At 42.1% G+C, this 18,720-nt stretch overlaps 1 protein-coding gene across 6 annotated transcripts in view; it reads left to right on the forward strand.

Moving 5' to 3' along the window:
* esrrga (estrogen-related receptor gamma a) overlaps positions 1 to 18,720 on the forward strand; it is a 166,864-nt gene that overhangs the window by 82,595 nt on the left and 65,549 nt on the right. For 3 of the 6 annotated variants that reach the window (XM_074666249.1, XM_074666247.1, XM_074666245.1), the window contains one exon: positions 14,759 to 14,917. In XM_074666249.1, coding sequence (XP_074522350.1) covers positions 14,760 to 14,917 — 158 coding nt within the window. In that variant the 5' untranslated portion in view covers position 14,759. Of the gene's footprint in view, positions 1 to 4,449; positions 4,806 to 14,758; positions 14,918 to 18,720 lie in introns of those variants that run through there. The other 3 variants (XM_074666243.1, XM_074666246.1, XM_074666248.1) reach the window with 2 other exon arrangements.

Raw genomic sequence — 18,720 nt, forward strand, 5'->3', positions numbered from 1 at the left:
GGTTGGCCCTTCAGAGGCCTGTCAGGGGCAGAGGAGGCCCTGGTGTCAGAGAACCCTTTCTGATGTGTCATGAACCACTTAGGAGATCCTTGTGTGATTACATCATCATCAGTCAATTACATCATTAGAAAAAATTACAGCAGTTTGAAAAATGTGTACTTTTACCCCCTCTTTAAATTGGAACACTGAATTTCTGCAAAATTTGTTGACTTATTCCACCGTCCTGATTTTTTCAAAAGCACCAAACGATTTTTATCTTTTTTTTTACGCAAGGATATAAATGTAATGTAAGCGAGCAACATACTTGGACACATGTATAAAGACTCACTCAGGAGCAGCCTGAAATGAACTGCAGCTAAAGTGCAGCGTTTATCTAATAACACCTTGTGACGGCAGAGCGCCTCACTGCTATTACATCAAATGGGAGGTTCTGAGACAGAGATATCTTTTCAAGTCTTCGTCTCACATTTTCCTCACTGCTTGGAGATTCTTGCAATGTCTACCTCCTCTCCTCCCTCTCACTCGGCCTCTTTTTCTTCTTCCTCTCCCTCTGGGATCAGTGGATGGCTGGTTGGAGGGCCAGGCAGGGGGTCTGTGGTCAAATTGGCCGTTTCCTCACTGTGTTGTGCTGTACCTGCTGACAGAGCTATCAGATGACTGAGCTCCATCCCTCCAGTGCCTGCTGGCAGAATAACTGTGTGTGTGTGTTTGTGTAGGAGAGAGTGTGTGAGGAATTCAGGTTCTTTGATGTGATTGGATGTGATGTGTGTTTTTTTATTATTGGTATGACTTTTAATTTATGGTGATTAAATCTTACACACAATATAAACACACACTTCTGCGCTCACACAACCAGTAGGTCTCGGTGCTGCAGCTGGCTGGAAACTGACCAGAGTCCATAGCTCCCTCTGTTGGCCAGCAGTGAACTGCAATCTGTCTGTCTTCACTCTCTCTCCATCAGTGCTTCAGTTTTGCTTTGTGAAATGCTCAAATTATTTTTGCTTCAGCTCAACTTTTTCAAAAACAAACGTTAAAGACCCATTGTTTAAAAAATATAAAATTAAATCACCATGGATTGAATCATGGTTTTGCTTTAGGCAGAAGACTCTCATTTCCAGATTTGACCTCAGTGTGTTATGACTGGCACTCTGGTGTCCACGGGTGGCCTGAGGTCATCTGCTTAAGTGACCACCTCTAGAATTTGTTAAAGACTGCTTTGACCAGCACACACACACACACACGCACTCACACACACACACACACACACACACACACACACACACACACACACACACACACACACACACACACACACACACGCTCGCGCTGCCCTGAATGAACTTGCTGAGACCTATTGAGTGGTGTGATTGATGTCAGTGAGAGTTGCGATGGATAATTCTTCCACAGATGTCAACAGGCCGCCACCACAGGGTCAAAACACACACACACACACACACACACTCACACACTCACATAGACACACACCTAGCATACAAAAGACAAGCACGAGAGTTCAGAAGCCGTCACTCATTTACTAAAAAGCAGAAGCCCTCTAACACACATACGCTGTGGGTTACGATTGTGACTGTACTCAGTTCAATTCTGTTGTGGTCTTTTAAATAAATTCAGTGCAACACACACAGCACACACACAAACACACTCGGACGGGGTATCTCTCCAGCTTCTCTGCGCTCCACTTTGTCCACCGAGGGAGAGAAGTGGCCTAAAGGGGTCACTGTCAACATACACACAGACTGAGGATCAATCAATAGTCAGGAGGGGGCGGGGAAGGTGGGGATGGTGGGGATGGGGTCAGGGAGGGAGAATGGAGCGGGGCAGAAAGAGACATACCTGAGATTTTATGACAGTGTCTTAAGATATGGAAGATATGAATCTGAAGCTTCATGAAGACACAGGTGTGTTTACATTTTTCTATCCGACTCACTCAGAGCACATTTGCAGAGGGATACCTGAGAAACCTTAGATTTAATTCATGTCTTTCACCTGATACAAACTGAGGAGTGTGAAACTTTGCAAAGAAAAGTGTCATGAAATATTTTCTTCATTTAGAAAAAATCCAGACACAAGACAGAACCTCTCACACATCTTAAAGTCACATCACTGGTTTCTTAAAATTTGTTTGGCTCAAACATTTTCATGGATTAGAAATTCAAACCTCAACCCCATCTTTCTCCACCTACTGTTTTTACTCCTAGCAATCATTAATGTTGGAGTTTTATGCAAGGAATTAATTTCTAACGATGAGATTTCATATTTTTTTGGTACAGACAATGCAGAGCAGGAGTGTTTTCCCCGTATTCTAATCATTCTCACAGATGTGGAGGTGGCAGATTTGTGGGTTTCAAAGTGTGTGTGTGTATGTGTGTGTGTGTGTGTGTGTGTGTGTGTGTGTGTGTGTGTGTGTGTGTGTGTGTGTGTGTGTGTGTGTGTGTGTGTGTGTGTGTGTGTGTATGTGTTCGCATCTTTGTTAGACTCAGAGGTTTTGGTAAAGGATTTGTTTGCCCAGTAGTGACGGCAGCATTGATTCACACTCATCTTTGTCGATGCTTATAAGCCCCTGGATACATCATAACTGTGTGTGTGTGTGTGTGTGTGTGTGTGTGTGTGTGTGTGTGTGTGTGTGTGTGTGTGTGTGTGTGTGTGTGTGTGTGTGTGTGTGTGAATATAAACCTTATAGCATATGTGTAAACATATGATTCAGTACACAGAAATCCATGCAGCTGGCAGTGTGTGTTAGACAAGCAGTCTGTGTCCCTTTGAATGTGTGTGTGTGTCACCCCTGTTCCCTGTTCCTCGTTTCTTTGTTTTTGTTTAATGTTTGCATGTGTCACTGGAGGAGCTTTAGCAGCTCTTAATGAAAATATTGAAGCTGATTCTTTTGATTCCACATTGATCATCAGTCATTCTCTGTGCCTTGGTCAGAGGGTCGTAGTTGTCGAATACAGCAGAAAGTTTCGATGAGGTAAAAAAGACAGTGTTCTAATGTTAAGCCGTAAAGCTCCGCTGTTTAACATTTGCAGCTGTGTTTCGACGTGTTTGTGAATGTGTCTGTGAGAAAGAGAAAGAGCTTGTAGTTACTGTTGCACACACACACACACACACACACACACACACCCAAACGTACATCAAAGCAGAGATTGGTTTCAGGAAATGTTTTATTATCTGTTCTCTTGCAAAGCTGCTAATCACAACCACTCTCTTTCATCTTTGCATCCCCCCTTTGCACCCCTGCAATTTCTTTCTCTCTATCTCCCTCCATCTCTCTTCCACACTTCTCTCCTCCCCTTCCATCCTGCGTGCAGCGGCGTCTGAGTGTTGAAAAGTCAGATGGAAAAAAAAAGGGAGAATAGGAGAAAAAAGGAGAAGAGAGAGTGAGTGTGTGTGTGTGTGTGTGTGTGGGTGCAGATCTGAGTTTCCTTTAGGATCTTCTTCTTTTCTCCTCTCCTCCCAGAGACTGAGGGGCAGTGAGCTTATTCTTCTGGAGATCCCCCCTTGCATTGACAACAGCCACATTCGAAGGTGTCAAAAATACTGAGAATACACAACCTGCTGGTTCTGAGACGGCGGGGAGTTCAACGAAACAGCGAGCAGCGGGGAGGACCTTACCCCAATCATTCCCAAATCATTCCACAAGAAAGGACAAGGGCCTCCGAATTGCCATAATCCTGTATTTTACTGCTGAGCTGTGATGGGTTCTGCTCTACCTTCTGTGAGTGTGTGTGTGTGTGTGTGTGTGCAGGTTTGTTTGTGGTATGACACGGTTTTTAAGCTTAGGGTTTCAGGTCAAGCTAATTTCCTTTGTTGGTGTAATTTCTGGTTCAGAGGTCGCTTTGTGTTTTGCTGCTGAGCTGCTGAAATGATGCCTTGGTTTTTCTTTTTCTACAAAGTTTTGGATTCCCCTTTTTCAACGATGCATTCTGACCAGAAAAGACAAGTTTTTCATCAACATGTTCTGCTTTTTAAAATTGAGAGAAAGCAGCTTCTTGTGCAGACTCATTGTGACAGAAAAGAGAGTGATAGACTTTTCCAGGGACTGTCTGTAACACAGAAACAGAGGGATTGACTGATCAGAAACAAAGAGGAAGAAAACAGAGAGGATGAGTGGAGTGTTGCTTTTTGCTTTAAATCCTTCCCTCACCTGTCTTTCTCCTCTCTGCTCCCTCCTTCCCTTCCTTCCTCCCTCCCTCTGTCGCTCTTTGTCTGATCCCTCCCTCTCCACCTGCTCTTCTCTCCTCTCTCTCCGTCTCCCCTCCTTGTCTCCACCCTTTACTCCGCCTCCGCCCGCACCCATTGGTGGAGCAGCCACCAATCAGAGCAGAACCGGGGCCTGAGGGACTGCATATGCAAAACGCTGCTTAATATTCATGAGCTGCTATCGGGGCTTTAAGTCGTTGATTAGGACAGAGGCACAGCTTTCCGTCCCAACTGCCTGGCCGGTTGGCTGCGTGTGTACCTATAGCCCCCGCTCCCTGGCTCTCACATCCACAGACCACGCACACGCACACACACGCTCCCTCACAGCTACACACACGCAGAGCCGATCAGTGCAGGCAGCGCAGCGCGCGGTAATTGTATTGCTCTCACCAAGCGGAAGGAAGGACCAAGAGAGGAAGAGCGGAGAAGGAAGAGGAGGAGAGAGGAGAGATATAAAAACTTTGATCTTTTTGAAATTTTTCCTTTTTTTCCCTGGAGGTGGTTGACATGACAATGACCCGGTATCGCCAATGGATTCGGTAGGACACCAGTTATCCGAGTGTTTTTTAATGCACTCTGAACAAGAGTAGGTAAATTTTACCTTTGATTCCTCTCTTTATCCATCTCTCAACTTGTCATTCATTGTCATTCACCATGTACCAGTATCAGTGTGTGTGAGTGTGTGTGCGCGTGTTTCAATGTTTGTGTGTGTGTGTGTGTGATGGTATGCAGCAGAGGTGGCCGGCACCACGTCAAGGTTGTTTCTGCTGTCAGGTAGCACTCGTTCACTGTCAGTGTGTGTGTGTGTGTGTGTGTGTGTGTGTGTGTGTGTGTGTGTGTGTGTGTGTGTGTGTGTGTGTGTGTGTGTGTGTGTGTGTGTGTGTGTCTAGCTGCAGTATCCGGACAGTTGCTCTTACTCAGTGGGTAGATGAGTGGAATTTCTGTCCCTCCACCTGAGACACACACACACACAACCACACCTGCACATACCAATACACTCACACGTGCACACACACACACATACACACTCACTTAGACACACTAATCTGATCTAACACACTTTGAAACTTACTTTCTCCTTTACTTTCTCATGTTTTAAGAAGCTCCTTTCCTTCCAGTCAAATTGTTTTCAGGACAAAACCCAACTCACTCAGTGAACGCTTGTGTGTGCGTGTGTGTGTGTGTTAGTGTCTTTGCATGTGCTTATACTGGTGCATGTGAGTTTTTTCTGTGTGTGTCCATCCAAGCAGAGAATCAGCGAGGTAACAGGGCATTAAGGGTTACAGGAATAACGCGGAGAGACGGGAGGAGAAAGGCCCATAAGAGAGGAGAGGGAGGAGGAAAGGGGGAGAGCTGCACTCTTAAATGCCAGAGGAGGTAGAATTTCAGACGGGCAGCTCAGCGTGTGGCCCCGCACAGGAATTAGAGACACTTACACACACATGCACACACACACACACACACACACACAAACAAGCGGGTGCCGCTGAGCTGCTCCTTTCGCCAGCGCTTTGCTCGTTTAGGTGGATGTTGAAGAAGCTGCTCAAAATGCAGATTAACTGATTGGCAGAACGGACAGAAGTGTGTCTGTTTCCATACACACACTCTGCAAGCTGTGTTTTATAAAGCACACAAAAGCTCAAACAACCCACAGATTAAAGTCTTTAAAATGTAGTGATATAAACATGTTGCCTTTTTAAAAACCCTGAATTTCTTTTCATTGACGAGAGAAATTCAGGAGGTAAATTTCTCTTCCTTTACATGTTGTTATAAATTCATGGACGACGCTAAAGCTTGTAAAATACACTCTTCTTTAATTAAAACTGCATTTGTTTCATTAAAAAAGTGAGGAGGAAGATAAATTTGAATTTTCTTCTGAAATGTAAAGGCTTCGCATTCAAAGACTAAAATAAGTTCCTCTGGATCACAGCCTCAGCCCGTGTGTCTTATCACTGTAAAAACTGAAAGGATGGAGTGGAAGCCAGTGCAGGGTGTGATCCTGAAGCCTTTTGACAAAATGATATGAAAGATATTTTTAAAGAGACTCATTTTGTGTTTTTGAAGAGTCCCTGTCTCTGTCTGCGTGTGTGTGTCTTTTACATCGCTCTCCTCCTGGATGATTGAGAAACATTTTCAATAAAAGTATAAAGTTGGTGCATAATGCCATTTATTGGCATCTAAACTTTCATTTTTTATCATTTCATACAAACCGTTTGTAGCCTTTTTCTTTTGATTAGATTCATCACAAATGATAGAGATTTACTCAGTGTCCAGAGTGACATTTTTGCAAATTTTACAGGTCAAAAATGTCCAAAAAGGGCTTTCTAAAACAGTTTTCCAAACATGAAGGATGCTCTTTAGATCAGGTTTTTGTAGAATTTGAAGGATTTGTAGGATTTGATGTGAACTTTTTATTTCAAGTGTGTTGTTTCCATTTGGAAGTGTCCGAGCAAAGTCTGGATTCACACCAGCTTCCACATTCAGGACTCAATGCTGTGCGCCGTTAAAAAAACATGTTTTTATGTTTTCCACTTCAACACTGAGGTGTGTTTTTGGTATCATGAAGATTTCAAAAAGTAAAGTTTTTACTTTCACGATTAATTAAAGGAGAACGTTAAAACATTTTTGACCAGGGTTTTGTTCATTTAGGGATGAAGACTTGTGAACTGTGTTTTAAACATTCTGGTGTGAGACACTCAGGAGAAAAGCCAAATGCACTTCTTTAGTTTTCATGTTTCTAAATGTGCACATAAGCTTCAATCGCGGTCACATATTTTTGAAAAGCTTCTCGTCCACTTTGCATCAGCCTGACCCCTCTTCATCCATCCATCCACTGCTCTTTTTCTGCTCAGGCTTCTCCTCCCTCTGCGTTCAGGCAGGCTTCCTTCACTAATTAAAATATTGGGGATAATAATGATGATCATACTGACAATAATAATAATAATAATAATGATAATAATAACAACAAGCTCCGCTTAAGCTGTTAACATAATTGCATCTCCTTATGCCACGGTATACATACCATTTGCATATCATTAAGATATATTTCCTACAGTGACTTTAGTGAATTTGGTGCTTTTTGTCAGAGGGTGTGATGGAGACGGGTGGTGAGAATTATACAGCGGCCGAGCAGATCAACCTGTCAAAGGTTTTCAAGGACCAAGAGAATCATAAAGAGGCATAAATGATCAAATAGATTTTTTTTTTTTTCATGTGGGCTGTGATTGTTAATTTCTATAAATGAGGGTAGAAATCTAAATACCGTGATCAGGTGGAGAAGATCTGACTCAAATTCAGTTTATGTAAAAACCACAGATAAAATTTTTCAAATTTAGCTCACCACTTTTATATTCACAGTATATAATTAACTAAATGATTACGTTGGTGTGATAATTATTTTCCTTACAAACATATTGAAAGATTAATCGTGCACAAGTCAGCGCAAAATTTCCACTCTGCCATTCCTGAAGTGCTGCGTTTTGTTGTGTCAAGACATCAATGAAAGCGATTACAAGGGATAAATGAATTTGTTTCAGTTGATTTCAGGAGGAATGCTTTGACCTTTGAGATCCAGTCGTGTTTTCTTTTTCGTTTTAGTTTCTTCTTCAAGCTTTAATGTGTGATTTGTAAATCAACTTCTTCAAACCCTAAAGGCCAAATATTCTCACACTGTTGGTTCGAGATTCTCTGATCCTATTCAAACACACAGCTTTGTGATGATGGCTGAGATGCTTAAAAGCGGAAGAGGTGTGTTATGTAAGGAGAATTAAAAAAACAGGTGATGAAGAAATCAGCAGTTTTAAAATAAGGCTGAAAATGACTGATGTGAAGCGTAGTTAAAAAATATTGAGATCACTTATAACATATCTCTCAGCCCTTCTTCTCAGCCGCCTCTTGTGCGCTCTTTAACTCGGGCCAAGAGGGAGAGGAAGCAGTGGAGGAGAGGAGGGAGGGAGAGCTGAGTGGAGAGGGGGAGGCTGGGGGACCAAAGAGAGATTGCGTAAATTAAAATCCTTTTAATCTCCTTATAAAATCATTTACTTAATTCATCTGTCAAAGCATGTCAATATGTGCCGCACTGATTTGTTGGCTGTGCGGGTGTGTGTGTATGTGTGTGTGTGTGTGCATTTGCATCTGTTTGTCATCATGCAGCAGTTCAAACCTGCCCACGCTGCGTGCTCGCATGTGTCTGACTGACCCACTGGTGGCCCGTGTGAGCTGGTGCTGCTCTTCTTTTTCTGAATCTGTTTGCTCGTCTGTCTTTTTCTTTATTTTTCGTTTTCACACACAGGCATCCATACACACTTTAACACACTCCTGCGTATGTGGCCCCTCTGTCTTTTGAAGGATCGGGGCATTCCAGTGGTAATTTGGTCCCGTAGAGGAAGGAAGGGAGATGCAATGAGGGAGACAGACAGAGTGAGAGGTGGAGGGGGGGAGAGGAGGAGGAGGAGGAGGGGTGGAGGGGTTTGCTTTTGTCTGACACCAGCACTTAGGGGTCCGCTGGACACACACATATACGCATGAGCACACACATGCCTGTATGACAAATGTGCACAGGCTCGTGCATATTTTGAGGTGTTAACAGCTTAAAATGAACAAGTAGTCAAAAATGAAATTTCAAGAAAAACGAAACATCACACACTCACACACATGCAGATCGTCCTGATGATGTGAATTTCTCTGATTGATGCTAAATCCACCATCGTTGATTTGTGTATGTGTGTGTGTGTGTGTGTGTGTCATGGGTCAGTTCCGGTCTTATGTGTTGAAAAGCAGAATAAAAAAAGACCAAACCAGCTGTGACTCACACTCTCACACACATACTGCAATTAGCAATTACACCACACTGAGGGAGGGGGCTTAACATGTGTGTGTGTGTGTGTGTGCGTGTGTGTGATCGAATGCCAGAGCTCTGATTGAAAGAGGAGAGAGACTGATATGTAGTGAGAAACAACAGCACTCATCTCTTCTTAACACCCCCTCTTCTGTCTTTATGCAGCGCTCATCCGCTCACTCCTCACGTCCCATCATCCATATGTCATAATGTGCTCTCATTTATTATTACCGACATCAAAATCTATCAAATCATTTATGTCTCGTTGAAGAATTATTCTCCTCACCACTTCTTCTCATGTCTTTTTTTTCTCTACTTTTTTTGTTTAAAACCCAGGACAATAAAAAAACAGTTTTTCCTTTTGTGCAGATTTTAACTGAGTGTCAAAAGTGCATAGTTTTTTTTTCTTCTGTGATATTTTTGCTGCTTCTATTACAGATGTGTCTCTTTTTCATCGTCACTCACTTGGTTTTAATATCTTTTTAAGATGCTTTAAAAAATGTTATTTCAGCTGTGTATCAGGAAAACTAGTGAGGCCAGAGTGTGAGTGAGTGTGAGTGTGTGTTTTAGCATGTTTGTTTGCTCATCGTGTTGTGCTCAGGGCCTCTATTGCTGCCTCTCACTCCTAATGGGAGGAGACAGCAGAGACCGGGCCACAATAGAACAGATTTAGATGGAGAGGTGCTCTGTGTGTGTGTGTGTGTGTGTGTGTGTGTGTGTGTGTGTGTGTGTGTGTGTGTGTGTGTGTGTGTGTCCACGAGTTAAAGAGGATCGGGGAGAGCACTGCAGGTTTAAGCATCGCGTCAGTCTTTTTCACTTTTCCTGCGTTCCTGTCTCTGTCTCCCTGCGTCCGTGGGGAGCGCCCCGTAGATCGCCTGCTCAGATAGCTCTCCCCTCTTCATGCTCGGGCCGTGTGTTGTATGATTAAATTGTCATTGTTTCAACAGCAAGGTGAGAGGCGTTGGAAAAGACAAAAGGGGAGAGATGTGGTAGAAAAGAGCAGGGTTAGATTCTGAGAGGGAGAAAGAAATGAATGACCATCCCGCCTTCCTCCTGACAGTGAAATATTCCTCCTCTCATCCTCCCATCATGCTTCATGTGTGTGCCTGATGGGGAGAGAATGACAGGCCAGCGCACCGGCCCACCTCTCTGTTTAGCTTTTTTCAGACTCCTCTCTCTGCCGGCTCTTCCTCTGTCCCTCATTTATGCTCTTCACTTCTTCTCTTCCTGTAATTTACCAACAGAACAAAATCTGCACAACCAGTCCCAACAAATATCCGATAAATGTTTCCACTCTGGTGTCCACTAGTTATGCGACCAAATTTAATTCACTTACAATGAATCATATGCCAAAAAAAGTCATTTCTGACTCCAAACATTATTTTTTTAGAAGCACACAAAAGCTTTTATTTCGAAAAAGTCGAACTCAGAAGTAGATGAAAGGAGATACTTTCCCCAAAAAATGTGTTTCTTTTACAACTCGGTGGAATAAAAAGTTTTCAGAATTATGTATGTAGCTAAATGAAAAACAAATGTACTAAATTTTGCTTCGTAAACCTTTAAAAACTTTTTTTTGTATCTAAAGTTGGGATTTACAATTATCAGGATTTCTTAAATTTCATTCAGTGACATGCTTATCTTACATCATACTGTTCCTCTGCAAAATAAAAAAACTATGTTAAAGAAATGCAAACAAAAAAAGAACTTTATGACTCTTTGATAATCTGAGGACAGGTACAAGTCCCTACTTTGAGGACGATGTCAAACTGAGACGGGGGTGCACACATCTGTAAGGACATGTCAGTCACATCTTCACACATTGTTGTGCACATGAAGAACTGAGTGTTTGTGCGATCGCGACCAAAAGTTGTCTCTGAAAATACGAGAGCAGGCTGAAAACAACAGCTGTTCTTACAACTTTCCTGTGGAAAAAGAAGAACATTTATTTCTATTTATTTATCTAAAATACATTTAAAAAAATAAGATATGTCGCACTAGTGTGGGTTTGGTATGTTTTTATCTACACGTTTTTCCCCAAAACGCAAACAAAGTCCACACCTGAAGATTTGAAAGCGGAGAAAGTTTCCATCTTTAAACTCTGAGGCAGTTTTTCTGTGTTAACTCAACATGCCATTCTGACGAGATGAGCTCTTTTTCACTCTTTTTCAGATGCGTGTTAATATATATTTTTTAATTTAATAAATTAAATTAAGTCAACACTTTTGCCCCCTAGAGGTGTGTTTCTTTGCCCAGCTGACCCACACTTTTCTTGACCTCTACAGATAATTCATTTCCCCTTTATCCCCGTCTTCCCTCGCCATTCACCCCCCTCTCACACACTCCTCCTCTCCCTCCCCACACACCCCCTCCCTCGTGGAGCTGTCACCTTTCTGCACCCGCTCAGTCCCTATTAAGGCCGACAGCCCATCTGCCACCTGCCCCGCTAACAGCTCCCGTCGCTAACGCTGATGCGCACACACACACACACACATCCACATCCACTCAGACACACAAAGGGTTGCGTCTAAACCCCACCTGCCCGTGTGCATCCGGTGACACGGGGCGAAAACGTTGTCAGACGCATTTGTGGAGAAACATCTAAATGCGGTCATCATTACCTGATGATCTCATGATGACTTCAGTGTCACATGGATTTTACAAACATGTCATCATCAGAGAACACGTGAAAACATCAGATTAAGACTTTGAACAGTTTCCTGTCGGTGTTTTCACCACCTCAGAGCCTGAAGCAGGAAAAAATAAATCAGAGCCACATTTTTCACCTTGAATGTCAGAAATCAAACAGGATATGAAGACTTTTAATTTCTGTTCTTCCATTTGTACAAAGTGATTCTTTTGTAAACACATGTAAAGGTTAATGCACTTCTTAAGTCACGAGGACTGTCTGATCCTCTCCTTTTTTTTTTTTTTTTTTTTTCTTTCCGCAGTTATCATGCAAATGTGTGTGTTGTCTTTTTTTCTTCTCTGGCTTTTATCAGCATTCACCGCTCACCTTTCAGCTGTTTCTGGGTGAAACTACCTTTAGCCATGTTTGTGGATATTTATTGCATATGTGGCTGGAAGACATCACACTGCCCCGACCACCGGGGTAATTAGGCAGGGCATTTGTAGCTCCGTGTGTATGTGTGTGTGTGAATCTGTGTGTGCTTGTGTGTGTGTGTGTTGTGGCATTTGCTCCCTTCAGGGATAGGTGCGTTTTGCATTAGCAAGAATGGCAACTGTCTCATCAATCACTGCATCACCATGTCACACACACACACACGCACACACACACACACACGTACGCACACTCATACTGTGTCATGGTCATTCTGTTCACAGATGGGCCAGCAACACATGAGCGAGTCACTGAGCATCAGAAAGACACCCGCGATCTCCCTGCTTTCACACACACACACACACACACACACACACACACACACAGATGAACACACACACACCTTTTTACATTCATGTGATTGTGTGTGTGTGTGTTAGCGTGTGTGTGTGTGTGTGTGTGGTGGTGTGGCTTACATGTACTGACAGGAGCGTGAAATAGGTTAGGTAGAATCACATAGGTTAATACTCTCCTGTTTTATTCTCTGCTCTTACTCTGCATCTATAAATATTTATGATCTGAGCGTCTCTGTTTGTTTAGCTGAAGCACTTTTGTGGCATAAACCCTGAAGACTAGAGCTATCTTAAAATCTTTTATTCCCATTTATAAAATTTTAATCCTTATTGGACACATATTTGCAGGGATTTCTGTTTTGTGCTTTTTCCTCTTATAAATGTATCTGGAACTGAAAGCAAACTTCTGGTAATGCTGGATTTGAATGATTGTCTGCAGAATTGAAGATGCTTTTAAGTCTGAATTTAATCTCCTAAAACATCCGATTACCTCCCCATAAGGTAAAATGAAATAAAACAGAATCTCTTCTGGTAATCCTTCGCAGTTCAGCATCCAGGTTAGTACAAGTGATAGATGAGTGTTTCCGTAAATTCAAAAAGAGTTGGCCTGTCAAGCTTAAAGTACCTTGAATTATTTCTAAAATAGCATCCTAGCTTCCCCTGTCAGCTTAAATCTCCCTTTCTTCCTCCTCTCTGGTTCATTTCAGTGTCTTAAGGAACAAGAATTTACCCAACATGCGATTGAGGAGGCAGGGAAACAGACTGAAGCTATGAACGTGGCGTCTTCCTGGTACTGGATGTACCTTAGTCAGGTGTGAGTCCAGACTGCTCCTCAATAAAAAGCGCAGTATTAAGTGTTGCCTGTCTATATAGCATTGTGACACCGCAACCAAAGCCAATAAGTGTTTGAAGCAGCAGCAGCAGCAGTGAGATATCGATTCCTCCTATTCACCAGAGTGGAACTAAAACCTACATATTACACACACTGGCCCTCCACCTCCCTCTCAGTGAGCCGACCCAGCTCTGTGGATGCAGGAAGGGCTGTTTGGTCCGGCTACCTGTCTGCCCACATGGGCATCACCTTAACGGGGACCCACAGTGGGACAGCGTCTCACATACAGCACACGAGAGGTGTGTTTGTGTGGTAAACGTGTCTATCAGTTTGTGACGCATACCAGCACCTCGCTGTGTTTACTGATACGTTTGGTTTTGAAAACACACGTTCAGGAATGTGGTAGCGAAGGGAAAATCCAGCAAAATCAGAAGCGGATGAACATTAAATTTGCATTTCTTAAACTCCAGAGCACTTCTTAGGATGCTTCCAAAGAGTTGTCAGTATCTTCAAAACAAAATCTAAAAAAATATCTTTAAGGGCATTGACTTCCTCAGCTAAGTGTCAACATTCAAACAGACAGCTTTTTACACACATGATTAAGAATAAGTAAAAAAGATTAGGTCTGGCTTTTTTTTTTTGCAAAAAATCTTAGATTATGATAACATCACACACTTCTTTTTAAATTATTTAGGGCTGATCACTTTATTACAAGATGTGTTTAAATTCTCCACACAGTCCCGCTCCGTTCTCACCCTGTGGTTTCGTTTTAATGTAGGCCACCCAGCCAATTTTATCCCACCCCCTGCGTCCTCCCCTGCTCTTTGACGTCACACAGAAGCACTGTCCCTTTTTCCCTTCAAGCTGTGTTGTTTAATTTATGTATTTTTGGCAGCAAATGATTCTGATTCTGTGACTCGCAGTGTCCTCATGACCCCGACCACAGCTCCTCCCATGACTACGCTGCTGGCTCTGATTGACGGGTGGCTGTCCCTCCTCCGCTGCTTTTCACTCTTATACATCCTGTGTTTAAAAGGCGGTCACATCCAAAACTAAATCTGATAAAAGTCAAACACATGAAAAGTTTGCTTTGATTAGCAGCGGCTGATGCAGCTTCACAAGCATCGACGGGTATATTTCCTAAAATTTGCGAACACATTTTGGGATGGATGTCTGGTGTGATAGAAGTAACATCATGTCCTCTGTGTGTCTGCTTGTCGTTAATGTTTGTGTGATATTGTGTGTATCTCTGGTTAAAGCCTGCACATCTCTTTTCTACTTTTTCATGTAAAAGACAGCAGTCAGTTATTATACGTCAACTATTATGATGTTTCTGTTCTTTCTGAAATGTTTTATTTGCCAATGAAATTACAAAAAATGATTATCGCAAAACTCTGTTTACAGCTGATTGTTCTACTGTCTGTTTCTTCACTCAGCCTTTCCCATTCTCCTCCTTCCTGCAGAATGAACTTATCGAAGGGGCCATTGGTGAACAGCAGCAGTGAAGATAACTCCAAGTCAACCTATAGTAAATGCGGCGCTGGCGCCTGGAGGATGCACCAGAGCTACGATCCACTAGAGGCCAACCACATGAGAGACGCACATGCCCTCTACAACCCCAGGTGAGCCCCAATGACAAGATGAGAGAAAAAAAAAACAAAAAAACATGAGAATATAGACTTAATGAATAGGTTTGTTTCAGTTTTACTTAAGAGCTGCACTAGACCTCTGTAAACTTTAGATGAAAGCAGAAGAAGGGACATCAAAAGCCAGTGTTTTTGGGGAAGTGTGTGTGTGTGTGTGAGATAAATGTTTAAATATTAGATATTTATGATTGAGTTTTTGCTTTCTTCGGATGACTTTTTTTTCTATGCGGAAAGCTTTTTAAACTAACTGTTGGGTTGTACGTAGAGGGCGATCATTAGACCGGTCTCTGAAATAAGCCGTGTGTTATGATTACCTCCAGTGACTTCTCAGTCTTCTGTCTGTACACATTAATCCCTTTTTTTCTATCAGTGCTGTGGTGATGGAGAGGTCTTGTCTAATATTTTACTTTCACTTTCTGTACATTTTGGAAAACATGAAACCGTTTCATTTGCTCCTCAATATTTCCTTAATTATTATTCCTCAAACTTCTAATCTAAGTATTCAGACATTTTTTTGTGTGTGTGTAAATAATATACTAATCACCCAATGGAGCTGCTGCAGCACATTTTTTTTTTCAGTTGTAACCTGTTTTTCCATTTATGTATTTGTAGTTTTATCCTATATAAGAAGTTTCATGAGAGAGCAGGATTCAGCTCCCAGCTCAAGGACACTTCAGTAGTGCAAATGCGCGCAGCACGGAGTCTTTAAATCATATCATTTGGTTGAAGGACAGTCACTTTAACCCTAACAGTAATCCCCCCATGCCATCTGCATGTAGAATAAAGCAAGAGGAGCTTTAACCAAAGTGAAATGTGACTTTATAGTTCTCCAGTAGACGCCCGTGCCGTGTGTCTGATATTTGAGGCAGGTGAACGTGAGGGCTGCCTTCGTCCGTTTTTAGAACAGAAACTATAAATACGCGTCTTGTTTTGAGTTGAAACACAGCAGAAGTATGAAGCACGGATACACTTTCTCTCTTTTAATCTTCATAGAGCCACATGTCCAGATTCCCACAGTGTAATTGTGAGCACGAGTTTTGTATATAATTTTCACAGTTCAGGCTTATTGCGACATTATGCAAATGACAATAAAGCAGACTGCTCTGTTTGGTCTGTTTTCTCATGTTTTAACACATGAGCCTCTTCGGCCGTTCACTGCAGATCCCAACAGACAGTTAAGGCTCTGATTGGCTCTATCAAACTAAATCTACAGTTTTATGATGGATTTATTTTGAACGTCTGCATTAACAACTACACAGCAAGCAGCATGCTCTCCTGAGCTCACATCATCCTTTATTTTCTGCTGTAGGAGTAATGCAGCCTACTTTCACACTATCGATCAGCGCATTGTTGGGTATTTTCATATCCTCTTAATTTTTAGTGTGTGTGTCAGCGTGTCTATGAGTGTGTAAGTGGCGGTGTGCACTGCAGACTGGGAAGTCTTAGTCCAATAGGATTGCGGGGTTAGTCTGGGTCAAGCCAATTAGAGGTCTGGCAAACCGTTCTCACGCAGACTCTCAGCCAATCAGCGTGAGGAGAGCTACTCGCGCATTGTGAGTGTGTGTTTGTTGGCAGACAGTGAAGTCTGGTGATGAGAGGTGTAAAGGTTTGCCAAAGGCTGGGCAGTCACGCCATGGCTCTGAGACACATACTACATTTGGGATGAGGCAGAGACACAAGATCAACTTTTCCAAAGTCATAATTTAAAAAATTTAACTGCATAAACAATTAACTCCAGCTTCAAATGTAACTATCTCTCACATAAATTTTCAGTTATCTTTAATTTTAGCTCTTATTTTATTTTAGTATATCCTCTTATTCAGCTTTTCTTTGTTCTAAATGTTTTAAACTTTCTCTTTTACAGTCTGTCTTTTGCACTTTGTCATGGCGCACTTTAAACCCCTTTGTAGCTGAAATGTGCTTTCGAAATAAACTTTCCCAAGCTAAGAGTAGCTAAGAGTCAGTACTCACTCGTCAGGAATAAAAGATAACACTTCAAACATCGTCATCTACAGAAAATAATCCAAAGACTTAGACTCAAAAAACAGAATTTTTAAGGAGTTCATGAAGTCATTACAGGAACAAAACTTCTCCTTCTTCATTTTTAGTCATTGGATGTGACGCAAAGTTACTGTGCATTGTTGAAATTATAAAATAGGTTGGAGAGTAAAAATAGCTGGAGGTCAGTTTTTTCCTGAGGCTTTTGACATGAGATCGAATGAACACTCTCTCCAGGACAACTGACCCCTGACTGTGTTGATAGGATTTATTTGTACAATTGACATACACACTTTCTTTTACACACACACACGCACACACACACACACGCACACCCACAAGATCTTGATGCACTTTTAATGAAAAAACAGACTTACACTTAACAGCGTTCTGTAAATAGATGCATACAAATTAATCTTCGATATATATATTTTTTTATTTTCTCTTTAAGTTTTAAACTTGAAGACATATTTTTTCTAAATGAACACAAATCTAAAAAAAAGGAGTGATACGAAAATTATCTTGTTTCTCTTTGGAGATTTTTGCAAAATTCAGCTTTTATAACAATGATTTGAAAATTTTCTATCCTCAAGCTTTAATTTGTTTTTGGGAAACTGCTGTTTTCATTGGATGGCAACAATATTATTCCTATTTTTATTTAGGCCATCAAACCATGGGAATGTGATTAATGTCAGGCAGCCAGGGTGCACTTCGGTGCACACACATACACACACACATGCACACACTCACACATTGCTGTAAACTGAGCCCAATGTAATCATAATGATAAAGCAGATTGCCTTAACACACAGATGGGCCTCCCAACAGCTCTGTGTGCATGTGTGTGTGTGTGTGTATGTGTGTGAGTTTGTGCATGCGTCTGCGTGTGTGTGTTAAGTGTGGACAACGCTGATTGGATTGCAGATTTATAGAAGAGGATTACTGCTGGAGCAGGGAGAGAGAAGGAGAGGGAGAAAGAGAGGGTTTCAGACACTCACCTCTCATTAACTTCCACCCCCTTCACCTCAGCTCGCCCCATTCTCCGTCATGGATAAACAGGGCTACACACACACACACACACACCTCCATACAATATTTGTTTAATTACACACACATCTGCACCTACTGCTGCACTTTGGTTGTCTGTGTAGTGCTGAAGTCGTGTTTAAACTGAGTTTTGCTGCTGAAATGCAGGTGCAGTGGTTCGATCCTTTCATTTTCAATAAGAGTTTGAAGATGATGGCAAAGCAAAGTTTGAATTCCTGTGAAAGAAAAACAATGCAAAGATACAGTTTCATTATGTGAGTAAATTAATGCAAAAAAATGATCCAAGACTGTTAACGTCACACAGTGACGCTGTAGCACTGGTGCTAGTTTCACTTTTCCTCCCAGAGCAACGTCATGGGAACACATCAATCACAGGATAGCAGCATTTTTTTTAAATGTACAAGTGAATTAATGCAGATTGACACGTGCAAAATAACGAGACAGGAAATAGAATTTTAGACGACTAAACGCTGAATATGAAATGGACAGAAAGAAATAAGGGGGACAGACTCAGGCGGAGACAGTGGGCTCTCCAGCAAACCTGATTATGACTGGATGTGAATTAGATTCCCTAACAGATGGTCCGAGAGCAAGGCTGTAAGGTGCATCAGCCAGCAGAGAGGGAAGTGAGAGGAGGAGGGGGAGGAGGAGGAGGGAGAAGGAGAGAAGAGGGAAGGGCTGTGGTGGGAGATCAGGGAGGAAGCAGAGGGGACGAGTGTCAGCTGTAGCTGGTT

The sequence above is a fragment of the Halichoeres trimaculatus genome, unplaced genomic scaffold (genome assembly GCF_033239565.1).
Source record: "Halichoeres trimaculatus isolate MK-OKI-2021-1 unplaced genomic scaffold, fHalTri1.1 fHalTri1_scaffold_3, whole genome shotgun sequence".
Taxonomy (NCBI): Eukaryota; Metazoa; Chordata; class Actinopteri; order Labriformes; family Labridae; genus Halichoeres; species Halichoeres trimaculatus.